General features: G+C 44.6%; 1 protein-coding gene across 1 annotated transcript; it reads right to left on the minus strand.

Moving 5' to 3' along the window:
• Positions 1-7: 7 nt before the first annotated feature.
• On the minus strand, positions 8-17,025 carry CSDC2 (cold shock domain containing C2). Its single transcript, XM_083573874.1, has 4 exons — positions 16,858-17,025; positions 6,304-6,547; positions 5,362-5,484; positions 8-5,128 (listed from the first exon to the last, which is right to left on the minus strand). The coding sequence occupies exons 2-4, from the start codon at positions 6,477-6,479 to the stop codon at positions 4,966-4,968; spliced, it is 462 nt and encodes a 153-aa protein (XP_083430000.1). The 5' UTR covers positions 6,480-6,547; positions 16,858-17,025; the 3' UTR covers positions 8-4,965.
• Between the last annotated feature and the right edge of the window lie 340 nt (positions 17,026-17,365).

A 17,365-nucleotide genomic window follows, 5' to 3' on the forward strand; every position in this document is an offset into this window, starting at 1 on the left:
GAGAGACTTGTGGGAAAGTCACTTTAATGGTTTATTGCCGGTGTTACAAAGGTCAACACGGGGTCAGACAGGCAAGGACCACACCAAAAGTTGTAAAAACACAGACACACCATAGGTAACAAAGATTATTTCAGAAAGAATCAAAAGCTTTCCCAGAGAGAAGATGCCATTTTGTGGCACTTCCACTGCTATTGCACCTTCAAGGGGAGGGGCAGAGGCGAGGAGGTGCTGGTGTTTAATGTAAGCAGAACAGCAGCAGGAAGTCCCTCTGGCTGTCACAGGAAGCAGGTCACACACAGGGGTCTGGATGCACCATGGGAAATTGCTTCCTTTTCCTGCTTCGTTCCTCCATTGGACTGTTTGTTCACCTTCGGAGGGAAAGACTAAAACATGTTCCTTCCCCAATGTCTATGCCTATGTCAAGAGCACATGCATCTGAGTTTTAAAGGCCTTTAAAATAAATGCCTCACTACTCTCATTTTATCTCGAATACAGAGAGGGGAAGCCCCTCTGCACAATTTGGCTCCAAGACACATAGTTTTGGATGTTGTTCTTTTAGTCCAAGGAGGACACAGAATGTTTCCATAACCAAACAGATTAGAACTTGGAAAGAACTAGTCTCAGAAGCAAGAGAAAACCAACACCCTCCCTAGAATGTAGTTGGGCAGCCATTTTGAGTAGTGCTATTTCAACACCACATGGTTGTGTTCGCAATAGTATGCTACAGATTTAGAAAATTCGCATTGTCAGAGTTTCCAGGTTGTTCCTTCAACAAAGTAGGTACAAGGAGGTGGTGTCATCGTTCCCTGTAAGTGGAAAATAGCACATCAGGGGCGGGTTAGGTCAGAACCTCTCAACAATGCGCTCTTTTCTAGATGTAGGGTGTATATTCAAAAATATACCTGCAATGCTCAGTCTGTTCCAGAAAGACTCATGATTTCGTTTAACCTGTAGATGAACCCAAAACCATTCTAGACATATCCATCTGACCATGTGCTCATTCTGGAGGGCCAGTCCTCATTTCATTTAGAAACCAAAGCCCACATACTTAACTGGAAGCTACTCAGGTCACATCTACACCATACACTTTCCTCCAAGGAATCCTGGGAAATGCAGTCTCCCTCACAGAACTACGATGCCAAGTACCCTTAACAAACTACACTTCTCAGGATTCTTTGAGGGAAGCTTTTAAGTGTATGGTGTGAATATAACTCCAGTGTTCTAACAGGACTACATTTAATCTTCCAGCATTGTCAGCACACATGGAGGGAAATACTCCCCCTCTGGGCATCTTTGCACAGACTTTCCTGTGATCATAGTTTGACACTGTAGTACTAAACTGAAAACATGAAAAGTGCTCCTGGAAAGAAAGAAAAAAGCATGATGTTATAATGCTAGAGAACACCAGGCTGCCATTATACACCTGTTTCTTGCAGAGTATGCAGTCTATACTTGCTGCACAGTCGTACTCCAACTATGCAAATTCTGCACACCTGTGGGAAACCTTTGGCCCTCCAGATGTTGCTGAACTACAGCTCCCCCCGTCCTTCACCATGCTTGCTAGGGCTGAAGGGAGTTGTAGTTCTGCAACATCTGGAGGACCAAAGGTTCCTCAGGTCTGCTCTATACTGTAGAGCAACTGTTTCCCAACTGTGGGTCTCCGGCTGTTTTTGGACCACAAGGCTGGGGAACGCTGCTGTAGAGGACCAACGATCACTGAAGTCCCAGAGATGTGAACCACAGAGGACAGGTGTGCAGTAAACAGCCACACACCACCACATGAAAGCCTCTGAAGATGCACTGCAAGTACAAAAAGAACGACTGAAGACACCAGTCTCATTCTCACGATTCCAGCATACTTTGGGCTCTATCTACCAAGCTCCTTCCAACTCTCAAATTAAGCCACTCACGTGCATACTTGCCACTTAATCACCCCTCTTAGCTCCTACAACAGTGGTGTGTACACTTCTAGTGCATCATACAAAAGTTTTATGATGCATGTTCAGCCCCTCTGCAAGGTCAAGCAACATCCGATATGATATTGCCTAAGAAGCTTTAGACTTGTCAGTCTACTGTTCAATATGAGGTTAGCAACTGATTGACACCATGCAAATTCCTAACATGCACACCCTATCCTGGGAAATTTTTTCTACTCATAACATCTATTAGAAATCAGGTTTGTGCTTTAGACATGACCCTGTATATCCTGGGGAGAGAAGTAAAAGTTGGGGAAGGCTGGACAAGAACCAAAACATAACTAGATACAATGCCACTAGAGCCCATTATCAATTACTGGCCCATGAATCTTGTCATTGATACACGATTCCTCCATCTCTTGTGCACATGACCCTCATTAACTACAGAACTAGGGACACAGAGGACCATCAAAATGTACAGGTTAGGATAATAGTAGGAAGAGTAGGAGAACGTCCAAACATCCATCTTGAGGAAACATGGTCTGCAACATTCAGAAACGTAAACACATGCAGACGATACTAAAGCCTACATCTCTGGAGATGCAGAAAATCAAAATGCTATTCTCAAAGCAAATATCCACAGCCAGGAACCACCATACATTGCCCAAGACCATAAAACAGATGCATCGCATAGGCTCTATTCCGTTTCAAATGTTAAAATAGATTATTCTTCTAGCAAAAATGCCTTCATCTGCAGTATTTTTTTAATTGCATTATTTTTAAGCAAGACAAATGTCCTTGGGGAGGGGACTTACATTTTAATATATGTGGGAAATGTAATGTCAGCAGGGTAATAGTCTATTAGTGAAGACTTCAAAGTCAGCCTCCCCCAACTTATTACCTTCTGTTTGAAACCAATGGGGAAATGATACATGTATTGATTCTTCTGGCATTGCATTATGTTGCAAATAAAGACACTGCACTGCCATCAGAGAGTGCAGCTGCATTTACTTTAGGAGTAACAGGATGGGGGACGGGGGCAGAGAGAGAATCTCAGTAATTAAGGCAGGAAGACCATGCTGATGTCTGAGCAGGGCTTGTATGTCTGTACCGCACACTCCTTACCACCACATCACTGCTATCAAGAAATCTGGAAAGTGAAACAAGCTGGGAACGAGATACTGCCACAACTGGGGCCTTCTGGAACAAACCACTGCTATGTGCAGGAGAATACAGAGTGCAATTAGAATGGAAGAACTTATAGTGACGGGTCAAGTATTATTTGCAGATTTTCAATTGGCTTGTGTAATCCAATGCAGGAAGATTCAAATCTTAGACTTTGTTGGAATATGTTTTGCAACACTGAAAAGGATGACTAGCCTTCCGTTAACTGGCTATGCCTAAGGCAGGGATAACCAGCACAGTGCCTCCAGGTGTTCTGAACCACAACTCACATCAGCCCTGGTCATTGGCCATGCTGGCCGAGGCTAATGAGAGTGGTAGTCCACAACAACAGAAGGGCACCCTATTATGTACCTCTCTTCCAAGCAAATGATCACCTTACCCTGAGAAAACCTAGTGTTCATATATATATATTCTCTTTCCCGGCTCCCCCTCTCCTGATTTCTGTTCTTATAAAAAGCCACGGGAAAGAATCTGCCAAAGAGGGGACTATTTCAACAGGAATTTAAATGAATAAAGACTCCTTGCAACATAGCATTCAGAATGATCTGCTTTTGAAGTAAACCTGTATCAATGGCATGGAGAACAGACCAGCAGTTTTCACAATATTGTGTATTCATCATTTAACTGAAGGATTAAGTACCTAAACTGCTGCATAATACCAAAGAATTTAATATTCAGCGCTTCTGCCACAAAGTAACTCACATCATGCCTTGGACAGATAGAAGCAGCACAGGATCTGACATTTCCAAGACAGCTTATGATCGCAAGTTCACCTTAATGATGATGTCCAGTGCCCAGTTAACCACAAATCCCCAACCCCTGAATTCTTGTCTTCTTCAGTCAGGGGACCGAGTAAGAAAAGTAATTTATTTGTGCCATATGAGAAAGATCTAACAAATTAAGTTGTGAATACCACTCAAGAGAGGGACTTCATGGATCTTGATAGTTTTCAAAAACTGCTTCTTCAGTGATGCATTCTACTTGCTCTCTACACAACACCCTTGAGATACTAGACATCCAACTTGCAATTATGTGTGCAGGGGTGGTGTTGGGGGGTGGGGGAGAAGCAGCATCTGTCACCAAACCAGTAATCCGGTTGCCACAGTTTGCCTAGCTGTGGTAGCCAAACCACTGATCTCAACAGAGAACAACAGCGACATCAGTGGACTTAGGGAGAGGAGTGCAAGTCATGTGGTCCCTCCCTTACACAGGGCAAGGTGGCTGGGGAGGGGGAGGGGGACAAGATGGGACAAAAAGCACATACCTACAAGTGTCTCTGAAGATGGCACAATCTGTGTGGGACTCTGGGAGACACTGTCTTCAGGCAATGTACAATTGTCCCCCCCCCCTACAAAATATCACTGCATCTCTTAATACCTACTCTGGCTAAGAAGAACAAGAGAGGTTAATGCAAACTCCCCTGGGTGGACTGCCTGGACCAGCCCGTTGAAAAAGCAATGGGATAATTTGTTAAACAGAGCAGGACAATACATAAGACTTCTGTTAATGCATTTAGGGCAGCAGCGAGACAAATAAAAGTCTGCCTTTCTGGATAAAGACACACCCCAAAAAAACTCGAGAGCTCTTCCTTTGTTTATTCAGGTACAATTATGAGCTCACGAGACATAGGAGAAAATCCACCCAGCAACCCTTTTCCACTTCCTGCTTGCCATTTTGAAAAAAAAAGCACAGCTACAAACCAAAAGGTAAATCTTAGAAAAGACAACATAAATGCCAACATGTCACACTGCAAACAAGAATTGCCAGCCTGGGCTCTCTGCCATTGCTCCAGCAGTTCCACCACCCACCACATCATTCAACCCCACCTCCTTGGTGGGGTTGTCCTGCAGGCTCAAAAAGAAGTTTACGATCCAATGATTTGGCCAGACCACGTTTCATGCTTTGTGTGTGGAGCTAAATGGGTAAGCACCACCTCCACAGCCTGGAACTTCTGGTTCTTTGGTGGGATGGGGCAGATTTTGTATGTGACCTCATCTCCTTCTACTGGAACATATTCCCCCTCGATGCTGAAAAAGAAAAAGTAAACAACATTTCAGCAGTTTCTTAATTTTCTGTTTAATTCATCGTCGTTATTATTAATAAATCTATCAACATCCAGGGCTCCTTCATAAATGTGTCCTTACAATGATACTGTTGACACAAGTAGGGTTTGGGAAGAGAAAGGAGCAGTGACTGTTCAGACATGAGATACTTGCATCATAATGTAAGATGTTAAAGGCTCTGCAGCCATGGAACTTACTCAGACACATGTACAAATATGTCCTCTGTGCCACTCTCTGGGGTGATGAAGCCGTGGCCTTGGGAGCGTGAAAACTGCTTACATACACCCTTGTAGACAGGACCGGCGGAAGCACGAGCCGTCCTAGGAAGAAGAAAGAGGTTTGAGACTCAGTCTAAACGCACACTGGCATTTCCAGCCAGGAAAATGTTCTTGTGTTACCTTTCTACACAACCTCACGGTTTCAAGGCTCCCATTCCCTCACCCCCCCCACAGTCCAGACTATTGATGGAACAAAATTTTATACAAATTTAGCAAAGCCTCAAAAACTTTTTTGAAATCTGACAGAGGGTATCATTTTTTTAAAAAACTTACATTAAAAAGCAACTTGCACAATTTAACATCTCTCAATTCAACAACCACCATAGCTAGGAATGTTGGAGGAAGTTTGAATTAGAAGAGTGAATTGTTGGTAAGGAAACTCTTACTTTGCTTTAGAGTTCTTCCCCCTCCCCCCAAAAATGTTTAAACTCTAGTCCAGATGAGTAAGGTTCCTCAAAGCCTCACAGGTCGTACAATTGATGGGGTCCAAGAAAAGGTAGCATTGCTCATGAACTGCAAGATTCATAGTTTGTCCCAAGGACTGCTCAGAAGACTCGGGGGTATGAATACAAAATGATTCAATAGGACCATTTGACATGGGATTAACCGAAGTTATCAGAAAATAGTGTCATCGTGGTCTTATCACACCACCACTTTCCATCAAAGTCTGAAAGAACTCTGTCAGAACTCGACCACAATCAAATAATGTGCACAAATCAGAAAAAACTCAATTCCTCCTCTCCCCAAGGCCCCTTGCCCTGGTATATTCCACACTGTCAAAGTCTAATTGTTAACCAATTTTAAAATGGAAAAAAATGACCCTGGTGATTCCTAGCTTAGTGGCACAGTCTGGTTACTTACGCAGAGTATGTCCTGGTTCTTTTTGTGGGAAGTGGGCTGGGTAAGTCCCGAAGAAGGTGGGCACCTCTCTCACAGATCCGGCTTCCCTCTCTGTTAAAAGGGAAAATTGGCCACACAGGTGACTTTGGAGAGTGGAGAGGTGGCACAGTGGACTGAGAAGTCTGGTCAGATGACATGGTGTGGCTGTCCTCTGGTATGTCAACAGGAAAGAGGTGATCAGCGACTCTCAGCCTTTGGGATCAACCTGTCATGCAAACAGAAAGAGAAGAGTCCTAAGTAATGGAAAAGCTGATTGACAGTGGTGCCACCAGCATGTCTGTGGGCTCCAAGACAATGGTGTATGGAGACTTCCACAGCAGCATTCCAGGGTACTTAAAAACTTGTGTCCATGTTGTCATTAGGAATAAATAGTTCTAACTAGTTGACTGAGGAACTGTGCAGGCTGGGGCTGAAAAGGCAGCTAGATGGAGCTTCTGGAATCATAACCAACTGCCTAATGGAGGGGTAGCCAGTGTGTGTTGGACTCCCAACTCCATCAACCCCAGCAAGCATGGTCAACGAGTCAGGAGAATGGGAGCTGGAGTCCAGCTATGTCTGGTGGGCACCATATCAGCTACTCCTGGTAGAAAGCCTGCAAATGCTGAAGACACACACACCACTTCCCTCTTCCTAGCCTTGAGATCAGATCAGCCCAACCTCAGAGACCATTTTAACATCACTTCTAAAAGAGATAAAAATGCTGCAGCTCAGTTTGGATAATTACATTTCATCACACAATGCTACCTTTCGGCACTTCCTATGACATTTCGGGTTTGTCTCTTTTGACCACCACACTCCAAAAGAAAAGAAAAGCCCCCCCCCTTTAGATGCAGTTGCAACACAGATGCTTCAGGCTTATTTAACCATATGAATTATCCACACAGAACTGTGCAGATAATTAAAAGGTGGCTGCATGACGTCTATGGCTCCAGTATTATCCTCCAAATATCTAGCTTGCTAATCTTTGGTGGGAATTATAACATCATTTGCTTTCTCTCCTTTTGCTACATGAGCTGTCACTTCAAGGCTAAAGGAATTATTTCTGCAAGTGATCTCACAAGCCCAAATCGTCTACTCTTCCCGTGCTCCCCTGTGGTCCCCCAGTCCACCCTGCTGTGAAAAACGGAAGGATGCTGTAGGCACTGTGATGCTACAGTAACAGCAATACGTGGCCAGGAAAAGAAAGGTAACTAGGTAGGTATAGGGGTGTGCATGAGACACAGAGACAGAGAGGGAGAGGAAAACCAGCTGACTCAAAGAGCACAGACCTGTCACTAAGCCAAAAGAACAGGGATTTAAGTGCTCAGCTATTTGGTTAGCAGCAGGCGCCTATTTACTTGCATTCCTTCTCACTCGCCAAAATGGGTGTTTACATAATGCCATAGTAGAACACGGAGAAATCATGCAAGCTTCCTAACCAGGGATCAGGACTAAATTAGGGCAGCAAAAGACAACAGATTCGCCGGAACGCCTCTTGGCCAACTCAGAAACTAGTTCCTATAGCAATAGGGGAAGAAGGCAAGAGCAATAAGGGGATACAGATAACTGGGATGTAATGACCTTAAATATGAAATGTCAGTGGTAGTGTGTTTTTTAAATGCTCTAGGCCAGCCGCCTCCATCCCGATGCCTTGATGGACTACAACTCTCATCAGTGTAGGCTCTCCGACAAATGGTAGTTGCTTTTGTATATGTTAACTCATTTCTATGCATACATTCAAGACTGACCCTGCTTGATATGGCCAACTAGCATAGTGTAGTGGTTAATATGTTGAACTAGGACAAGGAAACCCATATTCAAATGCCAACACAGCCATGAAACTCAACTCTTGGGCCTAACCTCACTCTCCATACTATAATGTTGAGATGATAAAACTGGGGTTGGGAAAGAGTTGTGTCTGAGGCCTTGAGCTCTTTGGAAAAAGGATGGGATATTAAAATTAAATAGAAATCAAGCACATGTTTCAAATTCAAACTCTCCTGTATCACTCAATCATTAACCTGCAACGTGACACTGAAAGCCCAGAACATACAGTATATGCATTTTAAGCCTGCTTAAGTAAGTCCAGAACCAAATACAGATTTTAGAGTGAAATGCTTTCCCACTGACCTTAAGTATTTAACCACCCAGTTTAAGACTAGCTGCAGAGCCAATGGCAAGGAGGGGAAGCCCTGTAACATCTAGGAATAGAGCTGTGGGCAATTTGCAGTACAAGGGCGTCCAACACTCAATAGTTTAAATGAGGAAGTAAAATCGCAAGTCCAAAAATGTTCTGTGATAAGCTGGCATTGTGCTAATTTCTTATCAGCCTCCATGTTTCTCACTTGTAAATTATTAACTGGTTTTATTTATTTTTAAATATTATATCCAGGTCCTTTCACCATCTAGGTCTCAAAGCAGATTACAGTGACAAAGTATTCCATATTAAAAATGTAAAACATAAATTAAAATTAAATTTATGGTTGCCTTTGACCAATTCTTTCTGCAGCTGTGTTTATCAGTTTTGTCTCAGAAGAATATCTTATTCAGGTAAGCACAGGGCATGGCTCAGAAGTGAAGTAGAATTAGTTGCACTTCCAAGCCAGAGTGTCGGGACTGAGCTTCAATCTGTTGGCCCTCATCCAGACCATTACTGTTCCCAAGCACTGATTTAGCACCTGAGTCAGATGAAAAGGAGAAAAAGAGATGGATGCCACTGAAATATTGATGGCACCTCACTAGGAATATCTAGATGACCTCACTCACTAGTTTCATATGAAATGTTAAATAGCAAGTTGAAACCCTGTGGGACCCCATGGTATAACTGCCAGGCCTGTTCCCGAGCCCAGTCTTCTGGAATTATCTACCACAACCACTGCAAAGGAATGCCACCCCACCACCACCACGGACAGCTTACCTAGAATGATACCATGGACAGTGGTATCAAAGTCACCAAGAGATCCAGTAGAATCAGCAAGGTCACACTCTCCTGTTCAGTGGCAGACTTTGGGCTCTCAAATTTCAGCAGCGTCCTATGTGATGCTCAAATTCGGCACAAACCCACCCACCCCCGCCTCTCGCCCTCCATTCTACATCATTGTTGCAGTGCCAGCAACCAGTGCAGCCAAACCAGTCACAGTACCCTAAAGCCACCTCTGCCCAGTCCTTCTGCCATACATCATCCATCATGGTGACCAAGGGTATTTCAGCACCAAACACAGGCCTAAGGCCAGATAACCTCCAGTCTGCAAACATAATTAGGCTCACCAAGCTTCCCTATTTAGCCTAAACCAGGGTTTCCCAAAATTGGGTCTCCAGCAGTTTTTGGACTACAACTCCCATCATCCTTAGCTAGAAGGACCAGTAGTCAGGAACGATGGGAACTGTAGTCCAAAAACAGCTGGAGATCCACGTTTGAAAACCCTGGGCCTAAACTATACCCATTTCTATCCACCTGTCTATCACCTGATGTCATAAGGCATCAAGCACAGAACAGATAAACCCACAGGGTCAAGCTGCAGAGTAAGAATTTCCTTTCTAGCTGCTGGTAGAGTTAAGCACTATATTTGAATTTGATAACAGAGAAAGGTGGCGGATTCAAAAAGTACCAAAATCTATCAGTAGCTGGAAAGGAGAATCAGAGTGCATCTGGAGTGTACTCCTCTCAATCCTTCATGTGAAATCAAGTCACTTGACATCACTGGACATAAAAGGAGTGACAGGTGGGTAGACCTACCCATCAGGAACTAGCAAGTGCAGTGTAAGAGGCTTGGTTTCTGCTCAGTGGGGATGACAGAAAGGATGTCAGAAACTGTGTTTTGTCTTTAAGAGGAGTCGTCCCAACTCCACTTTAGATCCACTAGTCCTTTTTCAGAAGAAAGGATGAGTGCTGTGGATACCTAGGAACTGGATGTACAGTGGTACCTCGGGTTAAGTACTTAATTTGTTCCAAAGGTCCGTTCTTAACCTGAAACTGTTCTTAACCTGAAGCACCACTTTAGCTAATGGGGCCTCCCACTGCCGCTGCGCCAACGGAGCACGATTTTTGTTCTCATCCTGAAGCAATGTTCTTAACCCGAGGTACTATTTCTGGGTTAGCGGAGTCTGTAACCTGCAGCGTCTGTAACCTGCAGCATCTGTAACCCAAGGTACCACTGTATATGGTCACTAGCCATTCTCTGGTTCACAGGAAGTGGAATGGCTTTCCACTGCTATCCAAGTGGATGTTGTAGGCCCATATACTGTAGCCCTACTGGAACAGAGGGGCCTGACAGGTAGTCAGAAGTCATCCCTGAAGAGATATCCTTCATTATGTTCTGTGGGTGTGATTTCACTCTCTATATATTTACAGCCAATGGATTAAACGGCAGGCTAGCAGGATGAAAAGAAGTAACACTTGGCATCAATAACTACAGTACTTTGCAGCTTTAGAAAGCAGCAGAACTATTTCATTAATCCCTTGAAATCACGCTGTCTTGCAGTAAGTCTGCCAACAGGCCTACTATAATAGGAAATTCAGAAGAAATGTGAGAGGAGGTAAAAGAATGTAGAAGATCAAACTCTGGCGTCCAAATAATATATTTTTGTTTTGTCCCATACCAAACTTCATTTCCCTGTTCAAAAACCCTTGAACTACTGCTAACAAAATGCATTTTATAGCAGCTCTTTCCAGGGTGCCAAGATGACAAGAACCACCACTGTGGGTGGAACAAAGGAGTACCTCAAGGTGGAGAATCTGTAGCCCTTTAGATGTTGATGGACTACAACTTCCATCATCCCTGACCATTGGCCATGCTGGCAAGGGCTAATGGAAGCTATAGTGCAGCAACACCTGGAGGACCACTCGGAGGCCTGGTCTACATAATCTAGCATTCTGTCCCTCAACCAGATGCTCTGGGAAACTCACAGATAAGGCATGATGGCAACCAGCTATAAAAGCCTAGAGACACCACACGCATTACCAGTCTTCATCACTGCGTATGGAAGTCACCATCTGAAATCCATCATGAAACCACCACAGATTCTACCCCAAAAAATGTCTGTTTCAAGACAAGTCCTGCTAACTATGCAAGGTCTCCTAAGCTTTTTCAGGTGTCACAATTAATAAAAGTTGAAAAGTAAGAATAGGACATGGCAGCAGAGGCCTGTGATATGGCACAAGCAGGCCAAGAAAGGGGATTCTAGTCCATTACTCAAAATGAAAGCCAAAGTCACAGGTTCTACTCCTATTCTGGATACCAGATTTCAAATATGGTGAAGCAGATTTGTGCATCACGACTGCAATCCAGCTACAAACCACTTCACGAAAACAAACTGCAGAAGTTATGTCCTTGGCAACCGATGGCCTTGGAGAAAATAAATGCAACAAGCCATCTAAAAGGCAGCACAGAACTGCAGTATTCTGCATCAGCTGTTCAACAGCTTACACTTCAAAACACGAAATGTTCTGTGAAGGTGATTTTTTGTTGTATCATTTTATAGGAACAGAAGACCCAGATGCCAGCTCTGTCCCATTGTCTACCTAGCGACACTATGGCCAAACCTACTGAAGCCATCCACAACGACATCAGGCTCATTCTCTTGCCTATCTTCCCATTAGATATATACCATCGTCTGCAGACAATGCCCTCCTGCAGACGATGCATAGCAAAACAAGCCAGTCTCTGCACAAAGGAATGGACACAAATCTAACATCAGAAATGGCAATAAATAAATAAAATCAGTGGGAGGAAAGCTTCACCTTGTCAGGACACTCTGTACCTGACCTTAAGGTGGCCATACTGGAACAAAGGAACTTCAGAAGGGAGACTGCATGTAAAACTGCTATTAAAACATTCAGTGCTACAACTTGAGGTTTAATCAAGACAAAGGTTTTTCTAGCTACACTACACATAATTGGCTTACCAATGCCTGGATGTCGGTGTTAACAACTATTTTTTGAAATCCACTAGCCCTGTGCCTATAGGACTGCAACTCTTCATGTACCTGATATACAGGACTGCGGTCTACAAAAGCTTTTGCCATAATAAATAAATAATAAAGCATCATTTTCAGCTTATTTTTAAATGCAATTTGATTTATTGGGTTTATTTTAAGTAAAGTAAAGATAAAGGGGCCCCTGAAAATTAGGTCCAGTCATGGCTGACTCTGGGCTTGTGGCGCTCATCTCGCTTTATTGGCCGAGGGAGCCAGCGTACAGCTTCCGGGTCATGTGGCCAGCATGACTAAGCCGCTTCTGGTGAACCAGAGCAGCGCACAGAAACGGCGTTTACCTTCCCGCCGGAGCAGTACCTATTTATCTACTTGCACTTTGAAGTGCTTTCAAACTGCTAGGTTGGCAGAAGCACGGACCGAGCAACGGGAGCTCACCCCGTTGCAGGGATTCGAACAGCCGACCTTCTGATTGGCAAGTCCTAGGCTCTGTGGTTTAACCCACAGCGCCACGCGCGTCCCTTGCGTTTATTTTACTTTACTTTAAATTCAGCATTCCAAAGCAGTAATGCTCAGGCTGAAAAGAGGCTGAACTCTTCAAGATGCTTCCCAGCCCACAGGACAGGCTAGCTAGTATTAGAGATTAGTCCATTAGAGCAAGTTGGGCGTTGTCCCGCCCACCTCAGCCTACTCTCAAGCCAGTGCCCCAATCTTCTCACTTACAACCAGTCCACTGGGTGGCAGCAGCCGACAACCTCCTCCTCCACCAGGTTCAAAATTAGCAGGGCGCTAGGCACATTTTGCTCCTAAAGGTTCTCCATTTGTGAGCACCTCAAAAGTCTGGGTGCCATTTTCTGCACCTGGCTGACACTCAAGAAGTACTGAAATGTATGTGATCTGAAGCCTCGAAGTGTATGTTAAGCATAGGCAATATTGTAAACATCAAATTAAACATGTATTAACAATTACTGCTAAAAATGTGGTGTGAATAATGTGTCACTTATGTGAATTGCATATTAGTTCATGCTTATCAAAATAATAAATAAAAAGTATTGCCAAACCCCCTCCCTAGTTTGGCAACTAGACATTCTGTTTTGGCGCCCAACAACCCAGGTCCCAGAAGCCATTTGGCTCCTAGTTTTTCTATCCCAGTTTCTAACACTGCTCTTCCTCCTCCTCCTTAGTCCCAGTGGAAGTGCATTACATAGAGAACAGCCCCAGACTCTCTCCAGCCCGGCCACCACTGCAGCAGGCAGAGCAAATCTCTCAGATGGCACTTTTCGTTAAGCTACTACATACACATTTGATTAACATAAGCTGTCCCGCAGACCAATCCCTTCTTTCCTCTCAGGCCCCTCATCTTTAAATCCCATAATTCCCCTTTTTACATACCTGAAATATCTTGTCAGACTGAAGGGAATCCAACTGCCAGAAAGCACACTCATGTTTCGTTGCTCAGAAACTGCCCCCCATCTAATACTAAGGTGTAAGAGTGGTTTATCAATGCATACGTTCTTTCGAAACAAGTGTGTGTACATATACTCACACAAAATCTGAGTTTAAAAGAGGGCCTTCTCCCACCCAAAAGATTTCCGTCTTCTTTCTCAGAGGCTAACCATATACTCCTATGCATCAAAGGGGAGGAATATTTTTTCCCATTGAGGGCCATGTTCTCTTGGAGTAATCCGTCACAGGCCATGTAACCATCAGTGAAACTTCAGTGCCAGGGGCTGGAACAAAAAGTGAAAGGGGCCAGAGCTCCTCCCACCCATTTTGTGTGTCTCTTTCTATTACTCCTTTCTTCATTTTCTCCTCCTTGCCACTATTAAATTAGACTAAGGGCCACATTAAATTAGACCAAAGGCCACAGATTGCTCACCCCTGCTATACACATCTACAGTATTTATATGCAACCCCACTGTGGTGTTACTTCTGAACTTACTTCTAGCATTGCATCCTAAACTAGTTATCCTCAATTGCATTTTTAAGTGGAAATTTATTGAAGTCTTTCCAGTGTCTGCCCCTTTCAGAGATACACATTAGGCTCTTCGTATCCATCAAGGGTCCTCAATATTCTATGCAAGACATCATAAAATCGCTATTTTTCTTAAAGCAAGAACTGAGTGTTCATTTATGCATTTGCCTTTCCCTTTCCCTTTCCACCAAATAAACACACATACTTATTCTTAGCACCTTCCCATATATAGCCACACCTAAATCTTTAGAGAGAGAGAGCCCATAAAGGAGACAGAAAACAAAATATGCTTTCTGGCTTGTAAGCCTCCAGAAATAGACTGACCCCAAACTTATGTAGGCAGACAGTGTTGCTCTGTCCTACTCAGACAGGCTTGCAATTTAAATTGTGGTTATAGATCTGGGCAGGGCCAGAGGCTAAGAGACTGAGGCTATGTGGATGTGGCCAGGATTGGGGGGGGCAAATCTTTTGTTAAGGGAGCAGAATCTCAGCTATGTATTTTTATTATTGGGGGGGCAGATGCCCCCCCGTCCATGTCCACATTAGTAGCTTGAAACTCACCGAGGTCATGTCTCCCCTCTACTTTTCAAGTCATTTTTTAACGTTGCTTTTCACTCCTGAGAAAAAGGTGAGGATGCCTTCTTCACCCAATGTGCATCACCTGATTTTGTCTTCCCTGCACCTAACTCCAGTTCCTGGATGCTGTCACATGCTCAACAGCTGCCTGAAATGTACAACTCCTCAGTCTAACCACAACTTCCATTTTCTAATTGACTGGAAGCTGGTTTGAGAGAAAGCACGTCAAACAGGAGTATTTCTCAATAAGCTACAGGATACCTATGGATTGTGACTAATTACATGTGTACTCTGCTTCAAACTACAGCCGTGCGAGCGAGCTGGAGTAAGCAGTCAATGTATGCACATGCTGAGCTCCAGAACAGGAAGTTCCCATGTTCTTGCTTTTGCCATGGACTCACCAGGCCAGAAGGATTTTCACACGATGACTGTGCAGACAGCAAATGGGCACAAAAGGAGCCGCCGGATTGTGGCGTCAATGCCCACTCCCAATTTTCATGTACTAGACCATTCAGTCCTATGGATCTACAGATTGTACATGGAACCAGAAACCCCAAAAGAGGGAAGGTGAACCTGTGGCCTTGAGATATTGCTGGACTCTTAACTCCCATCCACCACAGCCAAGGATGATAGGACTTGCACTCCAACATCCAAAAGGTTGCATATGCCCCATCCTAGAAACAAAGAATAGTCCCTGACCACACATGCAGTTTGTACATGCACTGGGGCCATATACATGAACTAGTAAGCATGATTTTGTACCACAACTAGTTTATTAGGCCCATAGTTATAGAATTAAACAGAGTACCATTTTTAAGATGCTCATCTTAAAAGCACACCGCCCAAGAGGTTTGTTATAACATATTGATTATTCTTAACAGACTACAAGCAGCCAGAAATACTTAAATAAACCACATTCATAAAGAGGGTCTGAATCCTTTCCTCCAGGTTACAGATTTCCAGGTTACAGGTTACATTTATTCTCTTTCTTATACTGTTCTCCATAGACTTGTATCTAGCAGGGTTTAAAAAAAAAACCATACAAAGGCTATCTAGCCAATGCTCATAAAAGCCTCTTTCCTTCCAAGACTGGTGATGATAGTGTCATGCAATTGAGAACATTAATCGACTCATTCATTTCCAGACAGATACCTCTTTGGTGAAAAAGAACTACAACAAGAAAGAAATTTTAAATAACTAACAAAAAAACCCTGGGTTGCATTCTTCAAGGCCTCAATCCCCTTATCTAAAAACAGTCCGTCTCATCCCTCTGGTGGAGCTCTGGTTAATCAGTCACATATACAAGAGGCCGATTATCCAATGAGAGTCAAGTGCCATCTTTATGATCTGAATACAGAAGCATCCTTGGAACTGGGAAACAAGATATTTGGGTGGGGATGGGAGAGAGAGAAAAGAAGAAAGGCAGCGAGCGAGAAAGGCAGGACCAAAAAAGGGGTGGGGACTCCAAACCACCATAGCACCTTCTGATAGCTTCATCAAAAGCCATGCAAACCAAATACTACTTTAGGTTGTTTGGTTTTTTTGGTAGGACTGTCACTAAGCTTCAATTATTGCTTTCACATGAGTCCTTTCTTTGACTTGCTGCCCTGTCCATTATAACTTGTTAGGTGCCAAAGCAGATTTAAACACACACACACCCTTCCTGACCAGATCCCTCACCCCTCGGAATAGGAGACGAGAAAGGCGACCCCAGCCGTCGGTTGCAAAGGAAAGCTACCACACAGGCAGGCAGCTACTCGCCATCGCCACCTGCACGGCAAACACCCTTCCCCACAGCCATTCGCCCCCAGCTGAAATCGCCCGGCGCGCACAGACGGGACACGCCTCTCCGCTGCCAGCGCCAGAGGACCTTCTCTCCCCACCCGGGAGACCCGACACAAAAGAGTTAAGCGAGCCACCCCACGCGAGACCATTCGGCAGCCGGCTCCATCACCTCCTCGCGCCTCCTCGGCGTCGCCTCTCCCATCTGTCCCCTTCCTCCCGCTCCGGCGCCAATTCACAAAGCATCCCTGCGCGCCCGCGGAGGAAGTTACCTTGCGGCCAGCGGCGCTCCTTCTGCTGCCAGGCTTCTGCTCGCTCTCCTCCTCCCTCTTCACGAGCAGCCTTCTGGCGAATTTGAAACACGGGGGAGGCCGTGGCACCCACACGCCTCCCTCCTCCTGACGTCAGGGCGATGATGGGAGAGCAGCGAGGGAGGCGGGTGGGAGGGATTCGGAGGGGGAACTTCTGCTCCGCGCTTTAAAGAGACACGGAGGGGGAAAGGAAACTGGGTTATCCGCAATGGACGCTGGTTCGCAACGCAGGCACCGACGAGGAACCGCCATGTCTGGGGGTCCGTGTGAAAATGTCTCCACCGTGGTACCGAAGGGTGCAAGACTTTTTTCTTGGTTTTTTGGAGGGGGCACCCGGATATGAACCAGCTAAGGCTGCAATACTAATTTTCCATCCAGATCCAGCGGTGCCCTGACCCTGTTACTCCCGAAGGAAATATCTGTCAGAGGTAATCCTTTTTGTACAGGAGAGAGAGCGTTAATACGAAGA

The sequence above is a fragment of the Podarcis filfolensis genome (assembly GCF_964270895.1).
Source record: "Podarcis filfolensis genome assembly, chromosome: 10".
Taxonomy (NCBI): domain Eukaryota; kingdom Metazoa; phylum Chordata; class Lepidosauria; order Squamata; family Lacertidae; genus Podarcis; species Podarcis filfolensis.